Genomic DNA, 13544 nt, shown 5'->3' with positions numbered 1-13544 from the left:
GCTCACAAACAGGGATGCAAACAAATTTGTTCACAGAATTTGAGAGAAATAAGCTTTTTCTGTATATGGAACATTTTGGAGATATTTTATTTCAGCTCATGAAACATGGAACCAACACTTTACATGTTGCGTTTATATTTCCGTTCAGTGTAGTATGGTCTATAGCTTATTACAAGGTATTCAAACTCAGGCTAGCAGAACCTCAAAGACCTTTATATTAGAGATTGCGCATCAGCTGTTGTTAACGAAGAGACACACACCACTTTCCCTCTGAGTTTGCCCGACGTTGCCGTTCTGTCCTGCCGATGTATTACAAAAAACAGCTAGATTTATATTATCCATGTCCTTGTTCAGCCACGACTCTGAGAAAAATAGGATATTACAGTTCTTCAGATCACGTTGATAGGAAAGTCTCGAATGAAGCTTGTCGAGTTTACTCTCCAGTGATTGCACGTTTGCCAATTGAACGGAGAGTAGAGGCGGGTTACTTGTTGAAGTGTTCTGATAACAAATCTAAGAAATTTGTTGAGATTAAAATAGACTTTGCCAAGAGAATCTTGAGGACGAAAAGTGCTTGGAAGGTTGGTGTTCAGTATGGGGTTTGAATTTATACACATGGTTACAAGAGGGTTTAAAACGTTCTTTGACCTCGGTAGGTCTGCAGCGGTCAAAGCCTTTTTTCTCTTTCTGTCGGAGTTGTTCATTAGGCACCAAACATAAGAAAATGTAGTTGAACAGGGAGGTAGTTACACTTGTACACTAAGAAGCGCTCATTTTGTTTTACAAGGTGACTTGTGTTACTATGGCAATTCAATTTGAGTGCTCAGATTTGTCACCAAGATTACTTTTTGAATGATTCAGTCACGACATTCACAAAGGAAAGTAGTGCAATGCAACATTGCGATACACTGATCCAGTTCCCCTCAATTATAAATGAAAACAATATGTATCGAGGACTGAGGGGGGACACAGCAGATTGATAGACACTCATATGCAGTCCACAATCCACACCCTTTGACCATCCAGTGCAACCCAATACAGAGACAGTCACCACTGTCAAGAAGGCTCCCTTCAACTTCTGCTTGTCTAACTATCTATACCACACTGCTGCTACAGTACATTCATTCAAGAGAGCCTGGACAGAAAGCAATGCTTCCTCTTCTGTCCTCTTTCTTTATCTTATGAAGTTTGACTCTTTTTATGCCCTCAATGCTTTATTAAAACCACTTTTTTTGCTCTGGCCCTGTGGCCTTTTTTGCCGCACTTCACCTCCTGTCCTCCGGGGGGCAGCATGAGTGAAATGTCGGCGGCCTGTGCCACTAGCCCCTCTGCCTACGCCCAGGCGCTCACCGTCTCCTCAGCCTCGGTCCGCCTGCGCCACCAGAAGGCCGCGTCCCTGTCGGCTTCGGGCCACACCTGCCGCCAAACGCTGCCACCTACCGATGGCGACTTCTTCAGGCCTAAGTAAGGGGCTTCCCACCCTGCCTCCCAGGGGTTCAACCATGGGGCCTCCTCTTCCCAGGGGCCACGTTATGTCTGTCTGCTCGTCTCTCTAACCTCGATTTTCCATCCCCCTCTCTGTCCCCACTTTTTCTCTCTAACGCCCTCTGACCAATCTGAACATTTCCCTCCCCAACACTCATCCCGTGTATCTGCCCTCTTCTCATTCCGTTAGCTCCACCCCCAAAGCATCTCCACCAATGGCTGTTACCTCTGGTAAAAGTGTGTGTCTTAACACAGAGAAGGATTGTGTCCTCTCTCTTCCCACTAACTTACCCCAGTGTCTTTGGTCCAAAGTAGTGCTAGCCAAATCTCACCTGACAAACAAAATCCCTAATGTAGCAAAAATGAGTAGCCGCATTAAGGTAATTCTCCCGAATGTCCTAAAAACTCTGTTTAGATTCCCTTTAACTCTTTAGTTAACTAAACAATAAAAACAAGTGTTTCATCATGATGTGGTTGATAAAGTTGTAGCTAACCAAAACCATCCGAGTTGACATCCGCTGCTCTTTCAGGTAAGAGATGTGAAATGGTATTGTTTCAGTACTCGTTCACAGAACAGGGTAATGGTGTCCCCTCTTTTGAATGTGAATAACCTGGAACCTTGTCTGCTTTAGCCAACTCTTTGGCTTGCGCAGAAAACAGGCCGTGACCCAGGCTAAAATGTGTGGTCTTGACTCTTAATTTCCCTTTCCTCCACCCACGTTTCCTCCCCAGCACGTCGACGACGTCTGGCCAGCGGAACCCCGGTGGCTCCTCCACCCACAGCATCAGCAGCAGCGCCACGCCCCCCGACCGGCTGCGTTTCCCCCGCGGCACGGCCAGCCGCAGCACCTTCCACGGCGGCCAGCTGCGGGAGCGTCGCACGGCCACCTACAACGGCCCGCCGGCCTCACCCACGCTGTCGCATGACGCCACGCCCCTCTCGCAGTCCCGCAGCCGAGGCACCACCAACCTCTTCACCAAGCTCACCTCCAAGCTCACGCGCAGGTAAGCCAAAGCCGCACACGGTAACCCCGGAATAATCGGAACTAACCACGGTATGCAGATTTCAGCACTGGGGTTTGAGATCTGTAGTTTGGTTTGTTCACTAGCCTGTATGATGTGAATTTATCCATTCCCTATTTCACTCGTCATTTAATAAGGAGCAATAGTAATGGTGTTAACTCTGCCATGGTTTGTTCATCAAAGGCTTTTTTGTAGGATTTTTGGATACACAGGACATTTGGACTGTGGTAGACACAGGCTTAGGAGATCTTGTACGTTTTGTTCTATGAGATAATCTTCATCAGCTAACATATTGTTTTGTAAATTTTTAAGCATTTGTGTCATTTTTTTATTACCTTTTTTTTAACTAGGCAAGTCAGTTAAGAACAAATTCTTATTTTCAATGACGACCTAGGAACAGTGCCTTGTTCAGGGGCAGAACAACAGATTTTTACCTTTTCAGCTCTGGGATTCGATCTTGCAACCTTTCGGTTACTAGTCCAACGCTCTAACCACTAGGCTACCTGCCGCCCCAGCTAGGCAAGTCAGTTAAGTATACATTCTTATTTACAATGACGGCCTAACTCGGACGACACTGGGCCAATTGTGCGCTTCCCTATGGGACTCTCAATCACGGCCGGTTGTGGTACAGCCTAGAAATCGAACCAGGTTCTGTAGTGCCTCTAGCACTGAGATGCAGTGCCTTATACTGCTGCGCCACTCGGGAGCCCTATAAAATGCACGTAATGTCTTCTTAATTCATAAAGGTCATGTTAACTGACTGATATTATCTCATAGAACAAAATGTATAAGATCTCCTAAGCCTTTTTAGGACTACAAGCTCGCAAGCTCTATTTATGTGGATATAATATCCTCCTTCACATCATTATCGTAATAATTAGTCATGATAAAATGTGATAAATTATGACTGGGCGATATAGACAATAATTTAAAGTTAAATTTCTCTCACCTCAGAAACACCTTTACATTACCGTACAGTCTGAGTTCAGTGCAGTCACACCATTCCCTCAAAGGTCTACCCTTGGATTCAGGGGAACTAACTGGACACTGCTTTAACTCTAAATGTCAATATGTTTGATATCTCTCACTTCTCTTTGAAGTCCTGCACATTTGTTTCTACATTTTCACCCCCCTCCTCGGACAAAACCTAACAATGCTGATTTTCATTTCTACCAGAATTAGAATTAATAAAGGCAGCATCCGGGGTTTTTTTGGGAGGGGGGGGGGATATAATTCTGTAAAACAAATAGATATAGTCATAAATTGAAATGATTTTGATTAGTAAGAATAGTCTTCTATCTCAGAATCAATATTAGGTCCAGGTTGATCTACATTTCAGCCAGAATTATATTTGGATTATGTCACAACGCTCTGTCATATGCAAAATGGCTTCATTACTTTTTGGGGCTTTTTATTCATTAGACTAATAAAGACCAAATTTAATCTGAAAAGTAATTTAGCATTCAAGTATCTTTAATGCATTATTGAATGTTTTTTTTTCTTCTCACAACTTTATCCTTTCCATAGCTGCTGTTCAGGTTTTTCTCGGACCAGATTTGAACACCTTAGCTCTATCATAATACTCTATTCTAGGGAAGCTACTATTACCCATTATCCAAGCTGTCTGCAATCTGCCAGTAACAGATGCTAGCAGCCAAGCTCAGACAAGAGATGTCTCAGCTACTGATCTTTATTATGCTGCCCCCCCCCCCCAAAAAAAATTGAAATGTCAAACGATTTTCTAATTTGATTCTTTAAAAATATAAAGAATTCTTAGTACAACTTTTGACTTGGTACATTTCTTTCTTCTTTATTTTTTTTTAATAGAAACAAGTCATTCAGGTTTACCAAAAGGTAGGACGACCCCACCAATTGGCTTGGTGTGCAATTGATCAGAAACACTTAACTAATTGGTAAACTGTGTAATGAACTTTTTAACCCCGTGTGGACAAAGAGCTTTATTAAAATGCCTGAAACTGACTGACCTCTTGGCTCCATGAGCCCTAATCACAGTACAATTGAGCATGTCTAAGACCTTTTATGTATTCTTATCGGTCTTTGAGTTTAACTAGTCTACAGACTCTACTAATCACCAATGCATGGCTCTCTACTGAGCTGGTCTGTGCACAATCACTAATGGGAATGCTTGACAAATGTTTATTTATTGTCTAAGGTAAGTCTTGTGTTGGTTTTACATATGCCTATGTCTGCACAACTACTGTACCATACAATGCCTTCACGACTGTACATCAATTACATACACGTTGGTGAAAGGTTGGTGGTAGCCATTTTCTAATTTGGCAGCAGCTAGCATGATGGTATTCAGGCAGGAACCCTCACTTTTGGTGACAAGGCTTTTATTATTTTTATGAAGATGTTACAACACTTTATGAATCAATTAGTTTAGTTCTAAGCCTTATGGAAATACATTTTTACAACAACAAATAAAATCCTACTGAAAACAACATTCTTTAGTAGAAGCATTTTATGGACTAGCCTGTACTTTTTTACCTTTCATCTCGGACGCAAGGGACACACTGTATTTTTTATTTCAGAAAGCTCTTCATTTTTCTTCTTGGACAAGGTAACAAACTTCTTGGTTGTGTAATTTAGGGTACCGTACTGGGCTCTAAATGTGGCTGCCGTTCGAGATGATGATTGAGAGGTGTTTCGTTGCAAGACGAAGTTCAGGTACCAAATCCCCCAGACTGTAGAGAATTCCTCCCCGTCGTCCTCTCTCTCTTCTCGCATTGGTGTCCCTGAAAGCTATCCTTGCCAAGCTGTGGAACTTGTCCTTCAATTTTTCCTTGATTTGCTAGCTAGAGGCCCATCCCTTATCCACCTGGCTAAGCAACTTGTCCTTCAATTTTTCCTTGATTTGCTAGCTAGAGGCCCATCCCTTATCCACCTGGCTAAGCAACTTGTCCCTCAATTTCTCCCTGACTTGCTAGATGATAGCCCAGCCCCAATCCTGTATTGATAGATGATAGCCCAGCCCCAATCGTAGAACTGATAGATGATAGCCCCTATCCTAGAACTGGTAGATGATAGCCCGGCCCCAATCCTAGAACTGGTAGATGATAGCCCAGCCCCTATCCTAGAACTGGTAGATGATAGCCCAGCCCCAATCCTAGAACTGGTAGATGATAGCCCCTATCCTAGAACTGGTAGATGATAGCCCAGTCCCTATCCTATAACTGGTAGATGATAGCCCCTATCCTAGAACTGGTAGATAATAGCCCAGCCCCTATCCTAGAACTGGTAGATGATAGCCCAGCCCCTATCCTAGAACTGGTAGATGATAGCCCCTATCCTAGAACTGGTAGATGATAGCCCAGCCCCTATCCTAGAACTGGTAGATGATAGCCCCTATCCTAGAACTGGTAGATAATAGCCCAGCCTCTATCCTAGAACTGGTAGATGATAGCCCAGCCCCTATCCTAGAACTGGTAGATGATAGCCCCTATCCTAGAACTGGTAGATGATAGCCCAGCCCCTATCCTAGAACTGGTAGATGATAGCCCCTATCCTAGAACTGGTAGATAATAGCCCAGCCCCTATCCTAGAACTGGTAGATGATAGCCCAGCCCCAATCCTAGAACTGGTAGATGATAGCCCAGCCCCAATCCTAGAACTGGTAGATAGCCCAGCCCCTATCCTAGAACTGGTAGATGATAGCCCAGCCCCTATCCTAGAACTGGTAGATGATAGCCCAGCCCCTATCCTAGAACTGGTAGATAATAGCCCAGCCCCTATCCTAGAACTGGTAGATGATAGCCCAGCCCCTATCCTAGAACTGGTAGATGATAGCCCAGCCCCTATCCTAGAACTGGTAGATGATAGCCCAGCCCCTATCCTAGAACTGGTAGATGATAGCCCAGCCCCTATCCTAGAACTGGTAGATGATAGCCCAGCCCCTATCCTAGAACTGGTAGATGATAGCCCAGCCCCTATCCTAGAACTGGTAGATGATAGCCCCTATCCTAGAACTGGTAGATGATAGCCCAGCCCCTATCCTAGAACTGGTAGATGATAGCCCCTATCCTAGAACTGGTAGATGATAGCCCAGCCCCTATCCTAGAACTGGTAGATGATAGCCCCTATCCTAGAACTGGTAGATGATAGCCCAGCCCCTATCCTAGAACTGGTAGATGATAGCCCAGCCCCTATCCTAGAACTGGTAGATGATAGCCCAGCCCCAATCCTAGAACTGGTAGATGATAGCCCAGCCCCAATCCTAGAACTGGTAGATGATAGCCCAGCCCCAATCCTAGAACTGGTAGATGATAGCCCAGCCCCTATCCTAGAACTGGTAGATGATAGCCCAGCCCCTATCCTAGAACTGGTAGATGATAGCCCGGCCCCTATCCTAGAACTGGTAGATGATAGCCCCTATCCTAGAACTGGTAGATGATAGCCCAGCCCCTATCCTAGAACTGGTAGATGATAGCCCAGCCCCAATCCTAGAACTGGTAGATGATAGCCACTATCCTAGAACTGGTAGATGATAGCCCAGCCCCTATCCTAGAACTGGTAGATGATAGCCCAGCCCCTATCCTAGAACTGGTAGATGATAGCCCAGCCCCTATCCTAGAACTGGTAGATGATAGCCCAGCCTCTATCCTAGAACTGGTAGATGATAGCCCAGCCCCTATCCTAGAACTGGTAGATGATAGCCCAGCCCCTATCCTAGAACTGGTAGATGATAGCCCAGCCCCTATCCTAGAACTGGTAGATGATAGCCCCTATCCTAGAACTGATAGATGATAGCCCCTATCCTAGAACTGGTAGATGATAGCCCAGCCCCTATCCTAGAACTGGTAGATGATAGCCCAGCCCCTATCCTAGAACTGGTAGATGATAGCCCAGCCCCTATCCTAGAACTGGTAGATGATAGCCCCTATCCTAGAACTGGTAGATGATAGCCCAGCCCCTATCCTAGAACTGGTAGATGATAGCCCAGCCCCTATCCTAGAACTGGTAGATGATAGCCCAGCCCCTATCCTAGAACTGGTAGATGATAGCCCCAATCCTAGAACTGGTAGATGATAGCCCAGCCCCTATCCTAGAACTGGTAGATGATAGCCCAGCCCCTATCCTAGAACTGGTAGATGATTGCCCAGCCCCTATCCTAGAACTGGTAGATAATAGCCCAGCCCCTATCCTAGAACTGGTAGATGATAGCCCCTATCCTAGAACTGGTAGATGATAGCCCCTATCCTAGAACTGGTAGATGATAGCCCAGCCCCTATCCTAGAACTGGTAGATGATAGCCCAGCCCCTATCCTAGAACTGGTAGATAATAGCCCAGCCCCTATCCTAGAACTGGTAGATGATAGCCCCTATCCTAGAACTGATAGATGATAGCCCCTATCCTAGAACTGATAGATGATAGCCCCTATCCTAGAACTGGTAGATGATAGCCCAGCCCCTATCCTAGAACTGGTAGATGATAGCCCAGCCCCTATCCTAGAACTGGTAGATGATAGCCCAGCTCCTATCCTAGAACTGGTAGATAGCCCCTATCCTAGAACTGGTAGATGATAGCCCAGCCCCTATCCTAGAACTGGTAGATGATAGCCCAGCCCCTATCCTAGAACTGGTAGATGATAGCCCAGCCCCTATCCTAGAACTGGTAGATGATAGCCCAGCCCCTATCCTAGAACTGGTAGATGATAGCCCAGCCCCTATCCTAGAACTGGTAGATGATAGCCCAGCCCCTATCCTAGAACTGGTAGATGATAGCCCCAATCCTAGAACTGGTAGATGATAGCCCAGCCCCAATCCTAGAACTGGTAGATGATAGCCCAGCCCCTATCCTAGAACTGGTAGATGATAGCCCAGCCCCTATCCTAGAACTGGTAGATGATAGCCCAGCCCCTATCCTAGAACTGGTAGATGATAGCCCAGCCCCTATCCTAGAACTGGTAGATGATAGCCCAGCCCCTATCCTAGAACTGGTAGATGATAGCACAGCCCCTATCCTAGAACTGGTAGATGATAGCCCCTATCCTAGAACTGGTAGATGATAGCCCAGCCCCTATCCTAGAACTGGTAGATGATAGCCCCTATCCTAGAACTGGTAGATGATAGCCCAGCCCCTATCCTAGAACTGGTAGATGATAGCCCAGCCCCAATCCTAGAACTGGTAGATGATAGCCCAGCCCCAATCCTAGAACTGGTAGATGATAGCCCAGCCCCTATCCTAGAACTGGTAGATGATAGCCCAGCCCCTATCCTAGAACTGGTAGATGATAGCCCAGCCCCTATCCTAGAACTGGTAGATGATAGCCCAGCCCCTATCCTAGAACTGGTAGATAATAGCCCAGCCCCTATCCTAGAACTGGTAGATGATAGCCCAGCCCCTATCCTAGAACTGGTAGATGATAGCCCAGCCCCTATCCTAGAACTGGTAGATGATAGCCCAGCCCCTATCCTAGAACTGGTAGATGATAGCCCAGCCCCTATCCTAGAACTGGTAGATGATAGCCCAGCCCCTATCCTAGAACTGGTAGATGATAGCCCAGCCCCTATCCTAGAACTGGTAGATGATAGCCCAGCCCCTATCCTAGAACTGGTAGATGATAGCCCCTATCCTAGAACTGGTAGATAGCCCAGCCCCTATCCTAGAACTGGTAGATGATAGCCCCTATCCTAGAACTGGTAGATGATAGCCCAGCCCCTATCCTAGAACTGGTAGATGATAGCCCAGCCCCTATCCTAGAACTGGTAGATGATAGCCCAGCCCCAATCCTAGAACTGGTAGATGATAGCCCGGCCCCAATCCTAGAACTGGTAGATGATAGCCCGGCCCCTATCCTAGAACTGGTAGATGATAGCCCCTATCCTAGAACTGGTAGATGATAGCCCAGCCCCTATCCTAGAACTGGTAGATGATAGCCCAGCCCCAATCCTAGAACTGGTAGATGATAGCCACTATCCTAGAACTGGTAGATGATAGCCCAGCCCCTATCCTAGAACTGGTAGATGATAGCCCAGCCCCTATCCTAGAACTGGTAGATGATAGCCCAGCCCCTATCCTAGAACTGGTAGATGATAGCCCAGCCCCTATCCTAGAACTGGTAGATAATAGCCCAGCCCCTATCCTAGAACTGGTAGATGATAGCCCCTATCCTAGAACTGATAGATGATAGCCCCTATCCTAGAACTGGTAGATGATAGCCCAGCCCCTATCCTAGAACTGGTAGATGATAGCCCAGCCCCTATCCTAGAACTGGTAGATGATAGCCCAGCCCCTATCCTAGAACTGGTAGATGATAGCCCAGCCCCTATCCTAGAACTGGTAGATGATAGCCCCTATCCTAGAACTGGTAGATGATAGCCCCTATCCTAGAACTGGTAGATGATAGCCCCTATCCTAGAACTGGTAGATGATAGCCCAGCCCCTATCCTAGAACTGGTAGATGATAGCCCAGCCCCTATCCTAGAACTGGTAGATGATAGCCCCGCCCCTATCCTAGAACTGGTAGATGATAGCCCAGCCCCTATCCTAGAACTGGTAGATGATAGCCCAGCCCCTATCCTAGAACTGGTAGATGATAGCCCAGCCCCTATCCTAGAACTGGTAGATGATAGCCCAGTCCCAATCCTAGAACTGGTAGATGATAGCCCAGCCCCTATCCTAGAACTGGTAGATGATAGCCCAGCCCCTATCCTAGAACTGGTAGATGATAGCCCAGCCCCTATCCTAGAACTGGTAGATGATAGCCCAGCCCCTATCCTAGAACTGGTAGATGATAGCCCAGCCCCAATCCTAGAACTGGTAGATGATAGCCCAGCCCCAATCCTAGAACTGGTAGATGATAGCCCAGCCCCAATCCTAGAACTGGTAGATGATAGCCCAGCCCCAATCCTAGAACTGGTAGATGATAGCCCAGCCCCTATCCTAGAACTGGTAGATAATAGCCCAGCCCCTATCCTAGAACTGGTAGATGATAGCCCAGCCCCTATCCTAGAACTGGTAGATGATAGCCCAGCCCCTATCCTAGAAATGGTAGATGATAGCCCAGCCCCTATCCTAGAAATGGTAGATGATAGCCCAGCCCCTATCCTAGAACTGGTAGATGATAGCCCAGCCCCTATCCTAGAACTGGTAGATGATAGCCCAGCCCCTATCCTAGAACTGGTAGATGATAGCCCAGCCCCAATCCTAGAACTGGTAGATGATAGCCCAGCCCCAATCCTAGAACTGGTAGATGATAGCCCAGCCCCTATCCTAGAACTGGTAGATAATAGCCCAGCCCCTATCCTAGAACTGGTAGATGATAGCCCAGCCCCTATCCTAGAACTGGTAGATGATAGCCCAGCCCCTATCCTAGAAATGGTAGATGATAGCCCAGCCCCTATCCTAGAAATGGTAGATGATAGCCCAGCCCCTATCCTAGAACTGGTAGATGATAGCCCAGCCCCAATCCTAGAACTGGTATATGATAGCCCAGCCCCTATCCTAGAAATGGTAGATGATAGCCCAGCCCCTATCCTAGAAATGGTAGATGATAGCCCCTATCCTAGAACTGGTAGATGATAGCCCAGCCCCAATCCTAGAACTGGTAGATGATAGCCCAGCCCCTATCCTAGAACTGGTAGATGATAGCCCAGCCCCTATCCTAGAAATGGTAGATGATAGCCCCTATCCTAGAAATGGTAGATGATAGCCCCTATCCTAGAACTGGTAGATGATAGCCCAGCCCCTATCCTAGAACTGGTAGATGATAGCCCAGCCCCTATCCTAGAACTGGTAGATGATAGCCCAGCCCCTATCCTAGAACTGGTAGATGATAGCCCAGCCCCTATCCTAGAACTGGTAGATGATAGCCCAGCCCCTATCCTAGAACTGGTAGATGATAGCCCAGCCCCAATCCTAGAACTGGTAGATGATAGCCCAGCCCCTATCCTAGAACTGGTAGATGATAGCCCAGCCCCTATCCTAGAACTGGTAGATGATAGCCCAGCCCCAATCCTAGAACTGGTAGATGATAGCCCAGCCTAGCTCTATTAACAACCATTTCTAGTGTCCTGCCTCTCTTCAGAGGTACTCCACCAGTTCTAGTGTCCTGCCTCTCTTCAGAGGTACTCCACCAGTTCTAGTGTCCTGCCTCTCTTCAGAGGTACTCCACCAGTTCTAGTGTCCTGCCTCTCTTCAGAGGTACTCCACCAGGTCTAGTGTCCTGCCTCTTTTCAGGGGCCTCCACCAGTTCTAGTGTCCTGCCTCTCTTCAGGGGCCTCCACCAGTTCTAGTGTCCTGCCTCTCTTCAGGGGGACTCCACCAGGTCTAGTGTCCTGCCTCTTTTCAGGGGGACTCCAGTCCATCCATCCCATATGGAGCATATGTGGGATGTGTGAAATGTACTCCTCAGCCAGAAATGTACCCACTTACCTGAGCAAATAGCTAGCTTTTCATGTGGTGCCGACTGGTAAGACTCTTCAGGAGAGTGGTCACGTGTGCTAGCAAGGCAGAGGTCACGAGTTTGTGCCGTTGGCCAAATCGTGAGGAAGTGGTACTCACTAAGCAAGCAGCGTGACATCATCTTTACACAGAAATAGAGCTCCTTCTGTCTAAGCATCAAACAAACCCTCCTCTCTCTCACTTTCTATCTCCTTGTCTTTTCTCACACAGCCAACTAGGTCCAGCACTCCATCTGCATGACTCCAACTGAATCCTCTTAGATGTGTTTGTTTCTTCTGTGTACGAGAGTGTGTGTGTGTGTCTGTCTGTGTGAGAGGGTTTGGTGTGTGTGTGGGTTTACGTCGATCTGCACTTGTTTGTGTGAATATTCCCTAAAGTCGTTTCTATGTAACTTTAATATGTCTTGCATCTTTTGCATCTGAATACACACACTGCTGCCTGCAAGCCTCGACCAAACTCCTCTATAAAAGGACCGAGAATGTACATGGTAATAGAGCTGCATGTCAACAGGAAGTTCAACACTGACCCACAGTATCTGACGGGGTGCTTTTGTTTCATCACACCTTACAGAACTTCTCTGCTGTTAGTCTTATAGTTCTACTGGTGGTGTGACATGTCCTGCTACCAGACCTGCCAATAGGAATGGTCCTAGTGTCGATAGAGGTTAACACTGTCTACCTGCCAATAGGAATGGTCCTGGTGTAGATAGAGGTTAACACTGTCTACCTGCCAATAGGAATGGTCCTGGTGTAGATAGAGGTTAACACTGTTTACCTGCCAATAGGAATGGTCCTGGTGTAGATAGAGGTTAACACTGTCTACCTGCCAATAGGAATGGTCCTGGTGTAAATAGAGGTCAACACTGCCAACACAGAATATTTTCTGGTCTGTTTTTATCTCTCTCGCTCTCCTTTCTTAATATCTCAAATTAAAAAGCTTTTTTCCCCATCTGCTATATCAGTACTTTTGATCCGCTCCTTTTTTCCCCACCTGCTATATCAGTACTTTTGATCCGCTCCTTTTTTCCCCATCTGCTATATCAGTACTTTTGATCCGCTCCCTTTTTTCCCCACCTGCTATAACAGTACTTTTGTTCCACTCCCTTTTTTCCCCACCTGCTGTATCAGTACTTTTGATCCGCTCCCTTTTTTCCCCACCTGCTGTATCAGTACTTTTGATGCGCTCCCTTTTTCCCCCACCTGCTGTATCAGTACTTTTGATCCGCTCCCTTTTTCCCCACCTGCTGTATCAGTACTTTTGATGCGCTCCCTTTTTCCCCACCTGCTGTATCAGTACTTTTGATCCGCTCCCTTTTTCCCCACCTGCTGTATCAGTACTTTTGATCCGCTCCCTTTTTCCCCTACCTGCTATATCAATACTTTTGATGCGCTCCCTTTTTCCCCCACCTGCTGTATCAGTACTTTTGATCCGCTCCCTTTTTCCCCACCTGCTGTATCAGTACTTTTGATCCGCTCCCTTTTTCCCCCACCTGCTGTATCAGTACTTTTGATCCGCTCCCTTTTTAACTGGAATGCAAGATCTGATTTCCTTTCTTCTCTCTTTCTATCTGTTCTATCATGCCCCCCCCCCCCCCCCCCCCCATATCCAA

General features: G+C 46.8%; 2 protein-coding genes across 15 annotated transcripts in view; both read left to right on the top strand.

Moving 5' to 3' along the window:
• The window catches only part of LOC129817746 (MAP/microtubule affinity-regulating kinase 3-like), a 119184-nt gene that overhangs the window by 101409 nt on the left and 4231 nt on the right, over positions 1-13544 (top strand). For 4 of the 14 annotated variants that reach the window (XM_055873261.1, XM_055873258.1, XM_055873257.1 and 1 more), the window contains exons 15-17: positions 1291-1464; positions 2218-2490; positions 4336-4362. In XM_055873261.1, the coding sequence (XP_055729236.1) occupies positions 1291-1464; positions 2218-2490; positions 4336-4362 (474 nt within the window). The remainder of the gene's footprint in view (positions 1-1290; positions 1465-2217; positions 2491-4335; positions 4363-13544) is intronic. The other 10 variants (XM_055873270.1, XM_055873267.1, XM_055873269.1 and 7 more) reach the window with 3 other exon arrangements.
• Positions 4369-13523, top strand: LOC129817748 (uncharacterized). The gene is made up of 2 exons (XM_055873272.1): positions 4369-11686; positions 11761-13523. The coding sequence occupies exon 1, from the start codon at positions 9872-9874 to the stop codon at positions 11051-11053; it is 1182 nt and encodes a 393-aa protein (XP_055729247.1). The 5' UTR covers positions 4369-9871; the 3' UTR covers positions 11054-11686; positions 11761-13523.

This window comes from Salvelinus fontinalis, chromosome 20 (assembly GCF_029448725.1).
Source record: "Salvelinus fontinalis isolate EN_2023a chromosome 20, ASM2944872v1, whole genome shotgun sequence".
Classification (NCBI taxonomy): Eukaryota; Metazoa; Chordata; class Actinopteri; order Salmoniformes; family Salmonidae; genus Salvelinus; species Salvelinus fontinalis.
This window is presented reverse-complemented; position numbering and strand designations above follow the sequence as displayed.

Bases quoted from the DNA above. Each gene is read 5' to 3' on its own strand.
- LOC129817748 (XM_055873272.1), top strand. From the start codon at position 9,872: ATGATAGCCCCTATCCTAGAACTGGTAGATGATAGCCCAGCCCCTATC.